A 20840-nucleotide genomic window follows, 5' to 3' on the forward strand; every position below is an offset into this window, starting at 1 on the left:
GCTACTGTCGTCACCGAGGTTGAACTCGGTGTGGCATGTTGTTTACGGTAACGTAAGGTTAAACTTGTACAATTCTTGATGAAACTACAAAACCATTGAGAGTTGCCAAATTGCATATGTGCGAGTCAGATTACCATAGTCCAGGGGACCATGTCTGTTCTACTCATTCTGTTTCTCTGGGTGTTCCCCTCTTTTACCTCTCCTCCCTCCCTCCCTCCCTCCCTCCACAGAGAGCAGCAGCGCTGGTACCTGGACCCTGAACGTGCTGTGGAAGATGTGCGGCATCGACGTCCACATGGACCCCAACATCGGCAAGCGTCTCAACTCCCTGGGGAACACGCTCACCTCGCTGACGGGCGAGGAGGACGTGGACGACATCGCAGACCTCAACTCCATCAACATGGCCGACCTGTCGGACGAGGACGAGGCCGACACCATGTCTCCCACCATCCATATGGTCAGTTATTACCATGTTATTACCATGTTATTACCATGTTATTACCATGTCTCCAACCATCCATATGTTACCATGTCTCCCACCATCCATATGGTCAGTTATTACAATTTATTACCATGTTATTACCATGTCTCCCACCATCCATATGGTCAGTTATTACCATGTTATTACCATGTTATTACCATGTCTCCTACCATCCATATGCCACCATGTCATGGCCTAACCTTGTTCCCTTGCTAGAGAGAGTAGAGAGTCAGGAAGTAAGCCGTGTGGGGACCAGGGGGGTATTCCATCAACGTCACTAGAGGAAAATCCAGGCTTATTTTGATACTTTTGCAAGACTTATCAAAATATGCCAAAATATGCCTGGATTTTCCTTTAGCAACGTTGATGGAATACCCCCCTGGTCGCATGAGCCAGAATGAATCTCCAGGTTCTGTTGCTGTCTGCAGTGAGACAGCTTGATGTCCAAGTGTGTGCGCCTGTGTGTGAGAAAGATCTGGTGTTGATTCTCAGTTCTCAGAGAGAACATATGGTATGTTACCCACCACTGCCCTGGATGGATATGAAATGCACTGTGAGAGTAACTGTATAGTATAGTATATACCATGAGAATGCTCCTCAGTCTCTGAGGCTGGCAGCTCTCTAGGCTGACCTGCAGTCCAGCTGAACCGTGGCCATGGGGCACCTGTCCCATCTGTCCATCCCCCGTAGCAGAGCCCGGAGGGGGACTGCAGCCCCAGGCTGACGTTCAGGAAGAGGCTGGTGAACCACCTCCTGGGCCTGACCCCCCCCAGCCCCCACAGCCCCACAGTACCGGCCGAGTACCTGAACGTTGCTGCCTCCCCCCTCCACCTCCGAGGGCGCAGGACTAGGGCTCCGAGGCCGCTCTCCTGGGGATGTGTATGTACTGTTAGTCGTCCGCTTTTCTGATCTCTTCCCTGGGGCCCCCACACAATCACTTTAAAAGGGTGACGGTCCTGGACTCAATCATCCCCGGTTTCAAGGCAGAAGATGGGATCTCCAGTGCTGTGTGATGACATTTAGATTCCTAGTTTAATTGGGACAATTTGCAGAGAGCTCATTTGAGTTCTTGCCTAAACATGTTTTGGGGGAAACAGGCTGCAAAATGTCGTCACTAGGGCTGGGTTCAAAAAATCGATTTCCCGATTCTGAATCGATCTAATGAGCGATTATCGATTCATAAATCCCGAGATCGATCTTTCATTTTATTTTTATTTTTTATTTTTATTTTTCTGCTTGCAGCTTCAACCCGCAACGAGATCTCGTTTTGTCCTGCTCATCTCTATCATCATATTTTTTACATCCAAAATGCACCCAGACATCTGCCTTTAAGCCTGGTCGTTGCGTGAGATATAATAAATTCTTGTAGCGCGAGATCTGGCCACGAGATCTCGTTGCGGGTTGAAGCTGCAAGCAGAAAAAAAAGAAAAAAAAACACGAAAGATCGATCTCGGGATTTATTAATCGATAATCGCTCATTAGATCGATTCAGAATCAGGAAATCGATTTTTTGAACCCAGCCCAAGTCGTCACCTAGCATTTGACTCTTCATGGTGGCCTTTTCCTTTGCACAATGGTGGGTGAACTGGAAAGGAACATTAGGAGGATTCCTGTGAACATTGGGTCCTGTTGCTATCTGGGTGGAAGAGGAACCAGGAGAATTGGGTCACATATGAGTTCAGTCTCAACAATTATTGTGGTGGTGGTGGTGGTGGTGGTGGTGGTGCATTCCATGTAGTGTCTCTCTCTGCTGTGTGTAAAATATACTGACTGGTATGAGGGTTATAATGTGTGGGTTATGTGGTGACTGTCATTTTGGCATAGTAATTCATGTTTGGAAAATCTCAGTTATTGGGTACAATAAGCCAGGGTGGGGGTGTGAAGGATAATCTCAGAGGTGTATTATGTGAGGGGTGTAGATAAGGCTAGCATGCATAACCTGGAGGTCTCCGTATGGAGGCTAGCCATCAGAGCTAGGATCTAATACATTAATTGGGGAATGTTATATTTCAGGGTTGAAGTGTAATACAGTGGGGTGCAAAAATGTTGGCACCCCTACTTAAAATGCCTTTTACAATTAATATCTAAGTGAAAAGAAGCAAACCTAACCTCTAAATGGTACAAAGGTAAACATGACACATTTTAATGCAAGATTCTTTTTTTTTTTTTTTTTTTTTTTTTTATAGTTTCAAAAATAATAAATCAAGGAAAAAGCCCTTGTGCAAAGGTTTGGGAACCCTGTCAGCTAGTACTTTGTAACCCCTCCTCAGGCAACTATAACAGTTTGCAAACACTTCCTGTAGCCAGCTAAGAGTCTTTCAATTCTTGTTTTTGGAATGTTTCCCCATTCTTCCTGGCAGAACACCTCCAGCTTAGAAATATTCTCCGGCCTTCTTGCATGCACGGCATGTTTGAGATCTCTCCACAGATCTTCAATAATATTCAAGTCTGGTGACTGTGATGGCCGTTCCAAAACCTTCATCCGTCTTTCCTGGAGGTACTTCATGGTTGATTTTGAGGTATGCTTCGGGTCATTGTCTTGCTGGGATACCCAACCTCTGTTCAACTTAAATTTCTGGACTGACCTTCGAACATTAGCCTCTAGAATGTCTTGATATTTGGTGGAATCCATTCCTCCTTCCACCCGCACAATATTGCCTGTGCCCCCAGCTGCTACACAACCCCAAAGCATAATGGATCCACCTCCATGCTTAACAGTTGGCAAGGTGTTCTTCAATTTTGGTTTCGTCAGTCCAAAGCACATTGTTCCAATAGGCTTCAGGTTTCTCAAGGTTTTCTTTTGCGTACTTCAGACGCTTAATTTTGTGTTAAGGTCGTAGGAAAGGCTTATTTCTGGCAACTCTGCCATGTAGGTCTTTGTTCTTTAAAGGTATGCTGTATTGTTGTCCTGTGAACAACTAGACCGGTGTCTGCTACTCTTTTTTGCAGCTCTTTTGCAGTGATGTGTGGGTTCTTCTGAGCATTTCTCACCAGATCTCGGGCCATTCTATCTGAACTTTTTCTTGGTCTTCCAGATCTGCCTTGACTTCAATTGTTCCATTCATTTTCCATTTTCTGATGTTTCTGACAGTGGAAATGGGTAGCTAGAAACGTTGTGAGAGTTTTTTGTAGCCTTCTCCTTGATGGTGGAAGTGAGTCGGATACTTTAGAAGGCATGGAGTCACTTCAGAATATACATGTATAGTTCAACCCTGGAATAATTATATTCACCTGACTCATTGAAGCCCTAAGGAGTAAATCACCTTGGTCTGGGCCTTTGTAATCATATTCTCAAAAGGTAACAAAATATAATCCAAAAGGGATCCCAAACTTTTGCACAGGGCCCTTTTCCTTTTTTATAATTTAAAAACTCTGAAAAATAAAAAGAAACCATGCTTTAAAAAGGCAGAAAGGTGTCATGTTTAACTTTGTAGCGTTAAGTGTTCAGGTTTGCTTTCAATCACTTGGAGATTAATTGTAACAGACATTTAAACCACAGGTGCCCAAATGTTTGCACCCCACTGTATGTGAATAATGGCGTGGAATATGTCTGTTTTGAGCTGTATTGTGGGGTGTAATATATGTGACACGGTCTGGTGAAAGAGTCCGCAAGTCGGCAATCCTCATTTCACGCAAAATACCAAAAAGGTTGTTAAAAAAAGTGTTATTCTTTTCCATATTAGGAAAGTTTAAGTGTCGAAGAGCTCACTCAATATAACAAACAACTGTTTCACAGATTCGCCGTTTGTGTGTACCAACATTCACATAGACATATCTTCTTCAACTATTTCAGAGTTCAATGTATGACACATCATTTGAAAGATTACAATCTGCACTTTCATAATCTGTAAAAGAAAAAAGAAAAAAACTGACCGTGCCGACTTGGGGATAAAACACCAGACCCTGTCACATATTACGTATGGGATGTAATCCTGTAGGTGAAGTATTAGTGTCATATTTGTACCTGGCCACTCAGGAGCCCATAGACCCCAGGCGACAGACGTCGGTGGGTAACCAGGGGATGGAGGCGCGAGGACGGAAGAGGCTAGTGGACATTCGAGAGCTGAACGAGCAAGCCAAAGTCATTGACGACCTCAAGTAAGAGTTCTGTTAGATACTGTTTAGGGCTCCATTCTGCCCAAAATAGCATAATAATAATAATAATAATAATAATAATAATAATAATAATAATAATAATAATAATAACAAGGTTATAATGGAAGGTGGCCATTGCTGCGGTCTCCTATTTCCTCAATCATAAATGTTCTCTCTCCTCCTCTCTCAGGAAGCTGGGTGCCAGCGAGGGCACCATCAACCAGGAGATCCAGCGCTACCAGCAGCTGGAGTCCGTGGCCGTCAACGACATCAGGAGAGACGTGCGCAAGAAGCTACGGCGCTCCAGCATGAGGGTGAGGCCCGGGCTACCACCCTTTATGACATCATAATCTAAACAACATCTGTATGGAAACGTTGTATCTCTTACCTGGTAAATAGTAAATGTGCACTTATATAGCGCCTTATTCCAAAGTGCTTTACAACGGCCTCTCATTCATCCATTCACACACCAATGACAGCAAGCTGCCACGGGTTGGCTGTGTCTCAGGAGGTAGAGGCTGTGTCTCAGGAGGTAGAGGCTGTGTCTCAGGAGGTAGAGGCTGTGTCTCAGGAGGTAGAGGCTGTGTCTCAGGAGGTAGAGGCTGTGTCTCAGGAGGTAGAGGCTGTGTCTCAGGAGGTAGAGTCGCGTCTAATGATCACAAGGTTGGCAGATCAGCGGTTCGAGCCCCGGCTGGCCACATGTTGAAGTGTCCTTGGGCAAGACACTGAACCCCAAAATTGCTCCCAGTGAGCGGGCCGGCGCCTTGCATGGTAGCTTGCCGCCATTGGTGTGTGATTGTGTGTGTGAATGGGTGAATGAGAGGCCGTTGTTAAGTGCTTTGGAGCAGCTTTGGAGCAGCAAAAAGGCGCTATATAAGTGCAGTCCATTTACCATTTACCATGGAAGGCGCCGGCCCGCTCATTGAGAGGAATTTGGGGTTCAGTGTCTTGCCCCAAGGACACCTCGACACGTGGCCAGTCAGGGATTGAACCGCCGACCTTGCGATCATTAGACACCGGCTCTACCTCCTGAGCCACAGCCACCCACTGGTGACATAGAATAAGAGGGACAGGGTGAAAAAACATTAGTGTGCAGATATCCTGTAAGTAAAACATAATAATAATCTGCTCTCAGAGAGAGAAGGTGTATGTAGTTTAGTAGAGAAGGTGTATGTAGTTTAGTAGAGAAGGTGTATGTAGTTTAGTAGAGAAGGTGTATGTAGTTTAGTAGAGAAGGTGTATGTAGTTTAGTAGAGAAGGTGTATGTAGTTTAGTAGAGAAGGTGTATGTAGTTTAGTAGAGAAGGTGTATGTAGTTTAGTAGAGAAGGTGTATGTAGTTTAGTAGAGAAGGTGTATGTAGTTTAGTAGAGAAGGTGTATGTAGTTTAGTAGAGAAGGTGTATGTAGTTTAGTAGAGAAGGTGTATGTAGTTTAGTAGAGAAGGTGTATGTAGTTTAGTAGAGAAGGTGTATGGAGTTTAGTAGAGAAGGTGTATGTAGTTTAGTAGAGAAGGTGTATGTAGTTTAGTAGAGAAGGTGTATGGAGTTTAGTAGAGAAGGTGTATGTAGTTGAGTAGAGAAGGTGTATGTAGTTTAGTAGAGAAGGTGTACTGTATGTAGTTTAGTAGAGAAGGTGTATGTAGTTTAGTAGAGAAGGTGTATGTAGTTTAGTAGAGAAGGTGTATGGAGTTTAGTAGAGAAGGTGTATGTAGTTTAGTAGAGAAGGTGTATGTAGTTTAGTAGAGAAGGTGTATGTAGTTTAGTAGAGAAGGTGTATGTAGTTTAGTAGAGAAGGTGTATGTAGTTTAGTAGAGAAGGTGTATGTAGTTTAGTAGAGAAGGTGTATGTAGTTTAGTAGAGAAGGTGTATGTAGTTTAGTAGAGAAGGTGTATGTAGTTTAGTAGAGAAGGTGTATGGAGTTTAGTAGAGAAGGTGTATGTAGTTTAGTAGAGAAGGTGTATGGAGTTTAGTAGAGAAGGTGTATGTAGTTTAGTAGAGAAGGTGTACTGTAGTTTAGTAGAGAAGGTGTATGTAGTTTAGTAGAGAAGGTGTATGTAGTTTAGTAGAGAAGGTGTATGTAGTTTAGTAGAGAAGGTGTATGTAGTTTAGTAGAGAAGGTGTATGTAGTTTAGTAGAGAAGGTGTATGTAGTTTAGTAGAGAAGGTGTATGTAGTTTAGTAGAGAAGGTGTATGTAGTTTAGTAGAGAAGGTGTATGTAGTTTAGTAGAGAAGGTGTATGTAGTTTAGTAGAGAAGGTGTATGTAGTTTAGTAGAGAAGGTGTATGGAGTTTAGTAGAGAAGGTGTATGTAGTTTAGTAGAGAAGGTGTATGTAGTTTAGTAGAGAAGGTGTATGTAGTTTAGTAGAGAAGGTGTATGTAGTTTAGTAGAGAAGGTGTATGGAGTTTAGTAGAGAAGGTGTATGTAGTTTAGTAGAGAAGGTGTATGTAGTTTAGTAGAGAAGGTGTATGTAGTTTAGTAGAGAAGGTGTATGGAGTTTAGTAGAGAAGGTGTATGTAGTTTAGTAGAGAAGGTGTATGTAGTTTAGTAGAGAAGGTGTATGGAGTTTAGTAGAGAAGGTGTATGTAGTTGAGTAGAGAAGGTGTATGTAGTTTAGTAGAGAAGGTGTATGTAGTTTAGTAGAGAAGGTGTATGTAGTTTAGTAGAGAAGGTGTATGTAGTTTAGTAGAGAAGGTGTATGTAGTTTAGTAGAGAAGGTGTATGTAGTTTAGTAGAGAAGGTGTATGTAGTTTAGTAGAGAAGGTGTATGTAGTTTAGTAGAGAAGGTGTATGTAGTTTAGTAGAGAAGGTGTATGTAGTTTAGTAGAGAAGGTGTATGTAGTTTAGTAGAGAAGGTGTATGTAGTTTAGTAGAGAAGGTGTATGTAGTTTAGTAGAGAAGGTGTATGTAGTTTAGTAGAGAAGGTGTATGGAGTTTAGTAGAGAAGGTGTATGGAGTTTAGTAGAGAAGGTGTATGTAGTTGAGTAGAGAAGGTGTATGTAGTTTAGTAGAGAAGGTGTACTGTATGTAGTTTAGTAGAGAAGGTGTGTGTAGTTTAGTAGAGAAGGTGTATGTAGTTTAGTAGAGAAGGTGTATGTAGTTTAGTAGAGAAGGTGTATGTAGTTTAGTAGAGAAGGTGTATGTAGTTTAGTAGAGAAGGTGTATGGAGTTTAGTAGAGAAGGTGTATGGAGTTTAGTAGAGAAGGTGTATGTAGTTTAGTAGAGAAGGTGTATGGAGTTTAGTAGAGAAGGTGTATGTAGTTTAGTAGAGAAGGTGTATGTAGTTTAGTAGAGAATGTGTATGTAGTTTAGTAGAGAAGGTGTATGTAGTTTAGTAGAGAAGGTGTATGTAGTTTAGTAGAGAAGGTGTATGTAGTTTAGTAGAGAAGGTGTATGTAGTTTAGTAGAGAAGGTGTATGTAGTTTAGTAGAGAAGGTGTATGTAGTTTAGTAGAGAAGGTGTATGTAGTTTAGTAGAGAAGGTGTATGTAGTTGAGTAGAGAAGGTGTATGTAGTTTAGTAGAGAAGGTGTATGTAGTTGAGTAGAGAAGGTGTATGGAGTTTAGTAGAGAAGGTGTATGTAGTTTAGTAGAGAAGGTGTATGTAGTTTAGTAGAGAAGGTGTATGTAGTTTAGTAGAGAAGGTGTATGTAGTTTAGTAGAGAAGGTGTATGTAGTTTAGTAGAGAAGGTGTATGTAGTTTAGTAGAGAAGGTGTATGTAGTTTAGTAGAGAAGGTGTATGTAGTTTAGTAGAGAAGGTGTATGTAGTTTAGTAGAGAAGGTGTATGTAGTTTAGTAGAGAAGGTGTATGTAGTTTAGTAGAGAAGGTGTATGTAGTTTAGTAGAGAAGGTGTATGTAGTTTAGTAGAGAAGGTGTATGTAGTTTAGTAGAGAAGGTGTATGTAGTTTAGTAGAGAAGGTGTACTGTATGTAGTTTAGTAGAGAACTTAACCCCTAATTGCTCCAGAGGCGCTGACTATGGCTGACCCTGCGCCGAGAGCAAAACATCCATCTCATTGTACACGGTGCTATGGCAGAAAGGTCTAATCTCATCTCTTCTGTTGTGAATGACGTGTTCCTCTGCTGTGCCACCAGGCCGCCTCTCTGAAGGACAAGTGGGGCCTGGGCTACAAGCCCAGCTACAGCCGCTCCAAGAGCATCTCTGCTGCCGCCGGCCGCCCGCCACCGCCACTCAAACGCATGGAGCGCCAAAGGTAGACGCCTGGAACCCCCAGGTCACAGCAGGACATGTGATGAGCAGCTCTCTTACACCATCTGTTGTTGTAGTCTAAACTGTTTTTGTAGTCAACAAAGGACATGAAATGTAGGTTTGGCCATTTGAAGGGCAAAGAAGCCAGAGCACATTATATTTGGTATATTTCTGCTATATGACAGTTTCTGCTCTCTGAGTAGGGAAGGTGAGTTCTGCTCTCCCCTTGGACACCAGATACAGGTGCTGAATTCGGACTCAACCCTTTTCCTCAAAGTGTGACTCGTTCACTCCCCCTACAACATTGCATTGGTTAAAGCAGCACCTTGGCTAGATGTCCTCGGCCTGTTGAAAAGGTGTACCTAATGAAGTGGCCGGTGAGAGTATAATATATTATTATTCATATTATTGCTTTTTCAAAATCTTTGGATTTGGACAAGTAACTTGAGCTCTAGGACAAGTAAAAGATAAGTTCACTTGTCCGAAGGACAAGTACCTGAAAAAGCTTAATGTCAAGCTCTGTAACATGTCTCTGTGTAACATATGATGTCATGTCTCTGTGTAACATATGATGTCATGGTTCTGTGTAACATGTCTCTGTGTAACATATGATGTCATGTCTCTGTGTAACATATGATGTCATGGCTCTGTGTAACATATGATGTCATGTCTCTGTGTAACATATGATGTCATGTCTCTGTGTAACATATGATGTCATGGCTCTGTGTAACATATGATGTCATGTCTCTGTGTAACATATGATGTCATGTCTCTGTGTAACATATGATGTCATGGCTCTGTGTAACATATGATGTCATGGCTCTGTGTAACATATGATGTCATGGCTCTGTGTAACATATGGGGCCCTATTATGCACTTCTTAACTTGCCGTCTTAAGTCTTAATTAAGACGCACCGCCAGGTTAAGACCTACCGCCACCCTTATTATGCGCTTCATACGCGCTACTGCTATTATGCAGGTGTCGATAGGCGCCCACACATAAGACGTAAGACTCCCGTGCATATATTACTCATTGTGGGAGTGTTCATATGTTAATGAAGTGCACTAGGCGCCCGTGCTATTATGCGATCTGACTTTGCTCCTAGCGCTAAGAAGTGGTTTGAAAAGTTCTTAAGTTTAGACTTCATGCACGTTTTGAAACACGTAGCGCGCCTCCGCGGTTTGCGCATGCATGTGGGCACACATGAACACGCACGTGGCTCCACGGCAAGACGTCAATTACGGTCACAGTATAAATGCCACCACTGGCAAATGTTAAACCAGAGAGAGAGAACAATGGAATATATCCTAGGAAGGAATTATGATAGACGAAGACGGCGCGCCGAGCGCATATACCGGCAACGACTTTGTTACCTCGGACATCCTGGATTCGTGATCTAAGCATTTTAGCGCTTTCAATTGGTGATCCAACTGTTAATAATGCTATAATATATTGCAATTACAATTATATTATAGCCTATTATTAAAATATGTATAATATAGCCTATATATATATTCTTTTATTCTGTTTACAGAGCAGCAATGCTTGTATGAGCTGCGCTTCACCCGTCAGGCAGTAACTGACATATGTCGTTTGGTCAGCAATGACCTCATGCACGAGCTTGTTACTTTCTTCTGCAGAGAAGCGCGCTGACCTCCTTCTTAGGACTTCCATAATAGCATAGCGCTAAAGACTCAACGCAGCCGGTTCTTAAAGGGAATGGCACCTGGCACGCTGATTGGGTTGATTGAGAAGACGCCCAAAACACACCCATGACTAATTTCTTTGCTTAGCGCCGGGTTTTAGGCGCCCACTACCGCACGCATAATAGCAAAGTGGCCTTGACCACGCCTCCACGTCTTAAGTTTAGATCTACCGCCTCGTCTTATTGCTTAAGACTTATGAAGTGCATAATAGGGCCCATGATGTCATGGCTCTGTGTAACATATGGGCCCTATTATGCACTTCTTAACTTGCCGTCTTAAGTCTTAATTAAGACGCACCGCCAGGTTAAGACCTACCGCCACCCTTATTATGCGCTTCATACGCGCTACTGCTATTATGCCGGTGTCGATAGGCGCCCACACATAAGACGTAATACTCCCGTGCATATATTACTCATTGTGGGAGTGTTCATATGTTAATGAAGTGCGCTAGGCGCCCCTGCTATTATGCGATCTGACTTTGCTCCTAGCGCTAAGAAGTGGTTTGAAAAGTTCTTAAGTTTAGACTTCATGCACGTTTTGAAATACGAGCGCGCCTCCGCGGTTTGCGCATGCATGTGGGCACACATGAACACGCACGTGGCTCCACGGCAAGACGTCAATTACGGTCACAGTATAAATGCTTTATTTCAGAAGGGAGAGGCAGAGAACCGCGCTGACCTCCTTCTTAGGACTTCCATAATAGCATAGCGCTAATGACTCAACGCAGCCGGTTCTTAAAGGGAATGGCACCTGGCACGCTGATTGGGTTGATTGAGAAGACGCCCAAAACACACCCATGACTAATTTCTTTGCTTAGCGCCGGGTTTTAGGCGCCCACTACCGCACGCATAATAGCAAAGTGGCCTTGACCACGCCTCCACGTCTTAAGTTTAGATCTACCGCCTCGTCTTATTGATTAAGACTTATGAAGTGCATAATAGGGCCCATGATGTCATGGCTCTGTGTAACATATGATGTCATGGCTCTGTGTAACTCCGCTTCATGGACAACAAGCACAACAGGCAGACTGGTTTAGTTCTCCAACACGTGACAGAAAAAAGGGTCGGGAGAAAACAAACTCACCCCAAATCACTGACATGTCGATTCGCACGGCATACGTATTATCACAGGACGTCTGAGTCTCATACGTATTATCACAGGACGTCTGAGTCTCATACATATTATCACAGGACGTCTGAGTTCCACAAACACGGCATACGTATTATCACAGGACGTCTGAGTTCCACAAACACGGCATACGTATTATCACAGGACGTCTGAGTTCCACACGGCATACGTATTATCACAGGACGTCTGAGTTCCACAAACTAGGGTAGGTCATTTGTGGTGGAATTTACAGACATTCTTGGCTATTTCGCACAGGATTAAGAACACAGACGATCTATAACTCTATTATAACTATAACCTTTATTACAGATGGGATGATACAGATAATCCTGCTCCCGTCCCAATAGGGCTCAGGTCAGTAAGGTGGGGAACGTGTTCACACACCTCAGGAGCAAGGCAATAGAATAGAATAGTGTACGGCCCACAAACTGTTTATCACAGCCCCATACACGTTAAACAAAACAAGTGAATTGGACTTCAGCACATGTGTTGATGTAATAGAGGGCTGAGGTGTGCAGGAAGTGAAAGGTGCTTTCAAGTGTTGGGTGTTTTTCCTCTCCTCCCCTATTTAGTTCCAGAATAGGAGACGTAGACGACTTACCTGACGTCAGAGTGGACGCCTCTTCTCCTGGACCCAGAGTCACGTTCAACATCCAGGACACGGTAACGTATACCAGAGCATATACACATATATATATATACCAGATCATATACACATATATATATATATACCAGATCATATACATATACTGTATATATACCAGAGCATATACTGTACATATATATACAGTACATATATTGCCATAACAAGGCAAGCTGAGTGATCACAATTTAAAAACAAATCGGCAGGACTATTCCTTTATCAATTACTGCACCGCTCTTACAGAACTGTTGAACTGTTGACTACGCTCAACCCCATGCTCAAAGTTACACAGTAACAAATCATTACGTCATTGGTTTAGAAAGTTATTTTGTTGCACATGTTACCAAGAGGTACTTAATGCTGCTTTTTCAATTAACAGTCCAATTAATTGACAGAACTATTCTGAGAGCTAAAAGGTTAACGTTGTTCAAAGTTAAAGCCGGAGTAAAACAGGCCCTGTATTGATACTGGACCTGGTTAGTGGATCTGCTGTCCTGTTGTTGAAATGATGACATCATCATCCATGTCCATCTGCGTTTGTCTCCATGAGTGTCCTCCCAACGTCCTTACCCTTTCAGGGACTGCAATGCGTCAACACAGTGTGTGTGTGTGTGTGTGTGTGTGTGTGGGTGTGTGTGTGTGTGTGTGTGTATGTGTCAGTGGCGTAGCGGACGGGCCCGCAAGCGACGCACCGCGGGGGGGCCCCAGCCACTAGGGGGCCCCTAACATTGGTTGCTAGCACCCCCTCTCATTGCTCTCACTTGTTTGTACCTTTTGCTAAGTCAAGCATTTAGAATGTAGAGTGCATATTGCGAAATTTCGCAATGTCAATAATGCATCGGACAGTGTTTCCTCCAGGATTTTTCACATTAGTGGCGGAGTGTTCTTTTTTCGCGCGCGTAGCGTATGCAGCACGCACTGGCGCTCAATACAAAGACGTAATTTCACCGAAAAATAGAGGGTGGCAACATAAAAAAAAAATGTGCCCTGTTTACCCGTACCTCCGCCGTTCTGTTCGTGGTGATTTGGGAGGCAATAGATTATTTTTGCCCCGCGCATATTGCCCTGTAATTAGACCACGCGACCACAGCTCCGTTGTGTCTCTTATTGTCCAAATGTTCCCTGAATTTTAGCTGCATGTTTTTCCAGCATGTAAATCCGTTGTCAATACAAATTCGACTCCCCTTCTTTCCCCCTGCCAATACTGTGTCGTTTGTGACATTTACCAACGTTTATGCTATCAATAGTTTGAAGCTAGCGTTAGATGCGAGGCTGCTCGGGAACATTATTTGTTTCACAAAATAGCCTGATTTAGTTGACCATGAACATCAGAGACTAGACTACATTACGAATGTTCATTTAAAATACTCTATAGTGAGCACTGGTATAAGAACATGAACCAGAGAACAGCAGTAAATGCAAGAACCCAAGGTCGTCGCTGATGATGTTGCATTTTCGGATACGCTTACGGGATTAAAGGGACGGGCGACGGGCGAAGAGAGAGGGAAGGGATTTCCAGAAATCCAAATGTCCCGCTAAATTCGGACCAATCACAAAACTGTTTTGCAAGCGCGTCGCCGACGAGGTTAATTGCAACATTGTAACATATTGTAACTTACTACATCCTAAATCGGAACGAAATGTAGGTCTGAAAGCGGCCTAAACTAGCTTCAATCTGATTTTTTTCTGTTCTCCGGTCATAAAGTGGACTGAATCAATTAGTCGCCACGAATAAATGCATATAGAGGAAACACTGTCGGACTCTAAAAAACGCAAGTTTTTTTTAACCTCCGTTGCGAAAGGGCCCCCGCCGCCACCTTGCGGGGGGGCCTCGGGATTTTGCGGTACGCCACTGGTATGTGTCTGTGTCTGTGTGTGTGTGTGTGTGTGTGTGATGTTTGTGTGAATTTGAATTATGAGAGTAGGTGAGTGTGAGAAAGAAGAAAGGTCCATATTTCGCTGTTGGTTTACTTTAAGTTTAGACAAATGTACGATATGTTATATTTGATATAGCTAACATGAGGCTATATCACAAATGAATGTACATTTATCCCCATGCCTTATTGACATTACATTTTGGCACAAGAGCAGCTCTATTCGTTTTCCGCTTGCGTCTGAAAGCAGCTTGCAGGAGAAGTTAGACCTTTTGAGTACAAATTCTCCTAAAGATAATAATAATAATAATAATAATTCATTGTGATGGGGTTAGTGGTGGCGGTGAATACTGTAGTCCGGCAGTGGAGGCGGTGAGTACTGTAGTCCGGTAGTGGAGGCGGTGAGTACTGTAGTCCGGCAGTGGAGGCGGTGAATACTGTAGTCCGGTAGTGGAGGCGGTGAATACTGTAGTCCGGTAGTGGAGGCGGTGAATACTGTAGTCCGGTAGTGGAGGCGGTGAATACTGTAGTCCGGTAGTGGAGGCGGTGAGTACTGTAGTCCGGCAGTGGAGGCGGTGAGTACTGTAGTCCGGCAGTGGAGGCGGTGAATACTGTAGTCCGGTAGTGGAGGCGGTGAGTACTGTAGTCCGGTAGTGGAGGCGGTGAATACTGTAGTCCGGTAGTGGAGGCGGTGAATACTGTAGTCCGGTAGTGGAGGCGGTGAGTACTGTAGTCCGGCAGTGGAGGCGGTGAGTACTGTAGTCCGGCAGTGAAGGCGGTGAGAGGCGGGAGATGGCGGGGGGGAAAGCAGCGGAGGTCGGCGAAAAGATGCAGTTTTGCCATGCTGGATGAGTTCTATTTATCTGTTTTTTTTTCAATTGAAGATGAATTATCAGGCCTTGGACTCCACAAACCAGCCTGTCAGTCCAGGAGAGGTCTTCAAGGTATTTGTGAAAGAAACACCAACAAAACAAATGAAAATCCTGAAAGAAAAACAGATTTTTTTTCCTTCTTCTACTAAAACGGCAAAAGACTGATTTGTTTAAAAACATGCAAATTCCAACCAGGATGGTGAAGTAGGAGTAACAGCGAGCTAACTAACAGCTCTTATTCTGTTTACTCCAACATACTATATGGTGCTGCCATGTATGCCTTCTTCTGTGGCTACACATTTACTAACCAACGGCACTCTAGTTGATGTTAAAGTCAGTCCCAAGGGCTGTATTCACTCAGTCAACTCAAATACCAATGCTGTATTCATAGTATTTGAGGGTTAGGTTTGTAACTTTTAGCCATTATGCTATACATTTTTGCTTCTGATGTATAGCATAATATTATATTTATTGAGACTATTGATTTGGTTGAATCCACAATTTAATCTGTTTACAATTCACACTCTCCCACCCTGTTATGGAATTGCATGTCGCTCCAAATCACCTTCCTCCAGGCTGGGTGTGTCTTCCTGTCTGCAGGGTTAGGGTTATGATCAACCCAGCTGTCTCTGTCTGTCTGTCTGCAGGGTTAGGGTTATGCTCAATGGTGGCTTGGATGGGTATCCTCCTTAGCCTGCTTGTGTAAGGGTTAGGGTTAGGGTTATAACCTAACCCTGCTACGTGTGGCTTGTAATACTGTGGAATAGGGGTCTGCATGAGACTTTCAGTATGATGCACAACAGCCTTGTAACATAACCTTCATAAATGCTCAGGTCATCACCGAGAAGATGAACTACTGCATACCATTTTACACAATGTTTGGACACACAGTAACAAAAGCATTTATTGCAGCAATGTTTGGAGGTAGTTGAGGCTGTGTGTCTTTATTTGGGTTCCAAATGTGTTTGTTGATGTTTTGGGGGTACAGCGTGTCAGCTTCCTGTCCTGACATACCGTCTGCTGCAGGGTCCTGCTGTCTCCCTAACACTCCCCTTTCATCTTCTTCATCTCTCCTTCCGTATCTCTCTCTCTCCTGTGTCTTCTCACCGATCCGTGCATGAACATAAACTATAAGCAGGTAGCATATTGTTGAACAGGACTTAATAGCTTCTAGAACATTAAACATCTGAACATAAACATTCTAGAACATAAACATATTGGAGCAGTTTGTTCAATGTTGTAAAAACCTTCAACGAATGACAACTGAAGACTGAGGCGTGTCACACACTGGACACGTCAGGTTTACACTTCCTTGCCCCGCGGTGGTGTAGCGGTCTACGCACTGGCCACTAGTGCATGCTGCCCACCGGGGCCGGGGTTCGTATCCCGGCTCGCCAGATCCAGATATGGCCGAGGCACACGGGAAGCGGCATATTGGGCGGCCGCTTCCGAGGGCGGTATAGGAGTATTTCTGGACAAGGATCCGTCGCGCAACACCGCCCCCTGGGTGCCGGAATAACGGTGCTGGGCTCGAGGAGCCAGTCAGCTAGTCTGCCTGGCGGCCTCTTCTGGGACTGCCGGCCACGGGGTCGTGCGGCGGATCCTATGCAATAGGCAGGGGATAATTGGATGCTAGGTTGGGTTCAATTGGCTACCAAATTGGGTGAAAAAGGGATAAAATCTGAAAAACATTCCTGTTCCCAGAATGCTCCCTGCTTCAGAGTTGAGAGCACTTTTTAAGATTGTTTCCTTTTCCCCTGAGAGACTCTCTAACTCTGACCCCCCTCTCTGAACTCCCCCCCCCCCCCCCCTCCGCACTCGGTCACCGTGAAGTTTCCGGAGGAGAGCGAGATGGACTTGTTAACCGTCACCGTTGACGACCTTCTCCACCCTCATCATCCTCATCATCATCATCATCTTCATGACTTCCCATCCGTTAGCGACCACCAGTACTCGGTGTTCAGTGCCCCCGCCACCCCCGCCGTCTTCTCACCCGCCGTTCCCTTCCAGCACGACGACATGCGGCGAGACGACCTCTCCTCCTCGTCCTCCGAGGACTCAGACAAGGAGGAGGAGTTTGACCGGGACCGGCCGCCCAGCTACTTCCGGAGGCCTGTGTGAGTTTCCCTTTCCCACTGTCGCTTTATTACACAGAATTATGTTTTTCCGGCCTTGATGAATATACAGTATTTTGATTTGAACGTTTGAAAACAGGTTGGTCTGATACATACAATACACTCACAATACACTCACAGTACACTCACAATACACTCACAGTACACTCACAATACACTCACAGTACACGCTGAATATTAAATTGTGAACCTGTGTCATCCTTTTAGGCCTGTTTTATTTCCAAATCCTTGGCCCGTCTCTAGTCATAATGTTTATGTCCCAATTTTTTTTAAATATGCCATTTAGTTGACGCTTTTATCCAAAGTGACTTACACTGCAATGAGTGCATACATTTCAGTATGTATGGTCCCAGGGGGAATCAAACCCCCAACCTAAGACTTGTTAGCGCCATGCCGTCCACTCAGCCCCAGAGGACCACATGTCATCACTCTTCATAACCAAGCCCCTAACCCTGACCCTGACCCTAACCCTGACCCTGACCCTGACCCTAACCCTAACCCCACCCCTCCCTCCTCTCCAGGCCGACGCCCCACCGGAAGGCTTCTGGCTTCGCGGCCGTCAGCCAGCTGTTCAGCGAGCGCTGGCCCGGCACGCCCGCCGCCCGCGGCTTCATGAGTGCCGCCACAGAGAGGAACATCGACTTTGAGCTGGACGTCAGGGTAGAGATCGACAGCGGGAAGTGTGTCCTGCACCCCACCACCCAGCAGCCCGAGCACGAGGACGTCTCCTTCAGAAGGTGCACACCTGACCCCACACCTGACCCCACACCTGACCTCACACCTGACCCCTGACCCCACACCTGACCCCACACCTGACCGCACACCTGACCCCACACCTGACCCCTGACCCCACACCTGACCTCACACCTGACATCACACCTGACCCCTGACCCCACACCTGACCTCACACCTGACCCCTGACCTCACACCTGACCTCACACCTGACCCCACACCTGACCTCACACCTGACCTCACACCTGACCCCTGACCCCACACCTGACCTCACACCTGACCCCTGACCTCACACCTGACCTCACACCTGACCCCACACCTGACCCCACACCTGACCCCTGACCTCACACCTGACCCCTGACCCCACACCTGACCCCTGACCTCACACCTGACCCCACACCTGACCTCACACCTGACCTCACACCTGTACCTGACCCCACACCTGGCAATTATTTTATATTGAAGTGTCTGTTTATTATTATTTTGTGCAGTAGGATTCTCATAGATATCTATAGGGTTAGGGTTAGGTATCTCATAGATATCTATAGGGTTAGGTATCTCATAGATATCTATAGGGTTAGGTATCTCATAGATATCTATAGGGTTAGGTATCTCATAGATATCTATAGGGTTAGGTATCTCATAGATATCTATAGGGTTAGGTATCTCATAGATATCTATAGGGTTAGGTATCTCATAGATATCTATAGGGTTAGGGTTGGGTATCTCATAGATATCTATAGGGTTAGGGTTAACGTGAGTATGTCTGTAGGAGTTGTGACCGCAGCTCCAGGAGTCTCGACCAGGAGTCGCCCCCAAAGAAGAAGAAGCTCCAGCCCGCCTACACCTCCACCACCCTCCTGGCCGGGAAGAAGGTGCCCTCCTCTCTGCAGACCAAGTCCACTGACCTGGAGACCACCGTGTTCTACATCCCAGGAGTAGACGTGAAGGTCAGTGACCCTAACCCTAACCCTAACCCTAACCTGGAGACCACCGTGTTCTACATCCCAGGAGTAGACGTGAAGGTCAGTGACCCTAACCCTAACCCTAACCCTAACCTGGAGACCACCGTGTTCTACATCCCAGGAGTAGACGTGAAGGTCAGTGAAGCGTTTCCTCTTTCCACAAGTCTGTTATGTTCTGAAGGTTAGGATTAGGGTTAGGTTAGGTTAGCGACACGCAGGACTGGACAAATAAAAATAAAATTAAAAAAAGTGTGATTTAAAATGCGTTAAAAAAGTTAATGCGTTATTTTTTCTGTAATTAATTAATCGACATTAAGGCGTTTAAGTCCCAGCCCCAGTTAGTTCGTCTTACGTCACTTTCTATGAGCTTCCAAGCTGCTGGACAGTCCCACCAAGTCACTGCCTGGACATGGAACTCCCCTCTGCTGTCACAACACAATGAACGGGATTATTTTTATTTTTTTGTATCTTTGTTGAGGACTCATCGATAGATTTGAGAAAGTGTCAACGTTTTTCCCCAGTGTGTAACCTAGTCTTCCTGTCTGATCCACAGTGTGTAACCTAGTCTTCCTGTCTGATCCACAGTGTGTAACCTAGTCTTCCTGTCTGATCCACAGTGTGTAACCTAGTCTTCCTGTCTGATCCACAGTGTGTAACCTAGTCTTCCTGTCTGAACCACAGTGTGTAACCTAGTCTTCCTGTCTGATCCACAGTGTGTAACCTAGTCTTCCTGTCTGAACCACAGTGTGTAACCTAGTCTTCCTGTCTTCCTGTCTGAACTACAGCTGCACTACAACTCCAAAACCCAGAAGACCGAGTCTCCCAACGCCTCCCGTGGGTCCTCCCTCCCCCGCACCTTCTCCAAAGAGTCCAAGCTGTCTGGTATGAAAGGCCCTCCCAATGCTGCCTCCCAAAGCAAGACTAACTCGCTCCTCCCTCCCCTACCCCCACCTCTTCCATCAGGTACTGAGAGTTCTCATCCCTACCTGCATGCCCTTTCACCTTCTGTGTAGAGGTTAGGACCTGCTAAAGGTTATGGTGCTTATGATCCAGCATGGTCGTTTAGTGATACAATGGGGGAAAAGTGACACATTGCATCTTTAAGACTGAGCTTTGATTTTATTCCGTTTCAGACACTCGCAATTTCTCGTGGTTGGGTACATACTGTACATACTGTATATACTCTACATACTGTACATACTGTATATACTCTACATACTGTACATACTGTATATACTCTACATACTGTACCGTATTCAGTAAACTCTGCTACAAAGTTATTTTCCAGAGGACATAAAACACAAATATGGAACAGAAAAAACACATGAAGCTTAAATTAATGAATAAGTACCAAGTTTGAATGTAAAGAGACATTTTCTTCACAATTTAACATTATTATTATTATTATTATTGTAAATGTTTTTATTTTTCATTAATTTGTTCCTTTTTGTTTTGTTTTCCCTCTTGCTAACCCTTTTTAAAAGAACTACTGTATTTTCTGGACTATAAATCGCACCGGAGTATAAGTCGCTGTAACAGCCCAGGCTCAAGGCACTGTACACAAAATAAGGGGAGACCACACAGCTTTAAATCAGAACAAAAGTATTTATTTAATAAACTAACTTAAAGTACTTAAAGTAACAATAGATATGTTAGTCAGTATCATCAGTAGTGAATGCAGTGTATGGATGAGTGGAAGGTGTAGTGTAGATGTTGTAGGGTGTGTTAAAGTAAAAGTAAAGCTAAAGAGAGCCTAAGCTCAACACAACCAAACCTGGTGGAAGGAGGAGAAGAGGGAGAATCAAGGGAGCAGCCAGTTTAAGTAGGCCACTCCCCAGGTGCCTCAGATCAGCTAATCAACCCCTCCATATATGGTTATGAGTGAGAGGACTCCCCAGGTGCCTCAGATCAGCTAATCAACCCCTCCATATGGTTATGAGTGAGAGGGCTCCCCAGGTGCCTCCCCAGCTAATCAACCCCTCCATATGGTTATGAGTGAGAG

The 20840-nt window shown here is 44.6% G+C and overlaps 1 protein-coding gene across 1 annotated transcript in view; it reads left to right on the forward strand.

The window, feature by feature from the left end:
* LOC308167588 (bridge-like lipid transfer protein family member 1) overlaps nt 1-20840 on the forward strand; it is a gene marked incomplete at its 5' end in the record, with an annotated part of 175732 nt that overhangs the window by 112968 nt on the left and 41924 nt on the right. The window contains 11 exon segments of the mRNA XM_080542007.1: nt 235-457; nt 1175-1360; nt 4458-4579; nt 4767-4890; nt 8668-8786; nt 12190-12280; nt 15031-15078; nt 16840-17123; nt 17663-17878; nt 18646-18823; nt 19624-19801. Coding sequence (XP_080398133.1) covers nt 235-457; nt 1175-1360; nt 4458-4579; nt 4767-4890; nt 8668-8786; nt 12190-12280; nt 15031-15078; nt 16840-17123; nt 17663-17878; nt 18646-18823; nt 19624-19801 — 1769 coding nt within the window.

Source organism: Nansenia antarctica (genome assembly GCF_963989245.1).
Source record: "Nansenia antarctica genome assembly, chromosome: 11".
In the NCBI taxonomy this organism is placed as follows: domain Eukaryota; kingdom Metazoa; phylum Chordata; class Actinopteri; order Argentiniformes; family Microstomatidae; genus Nansenia; species Nansenia antarctica.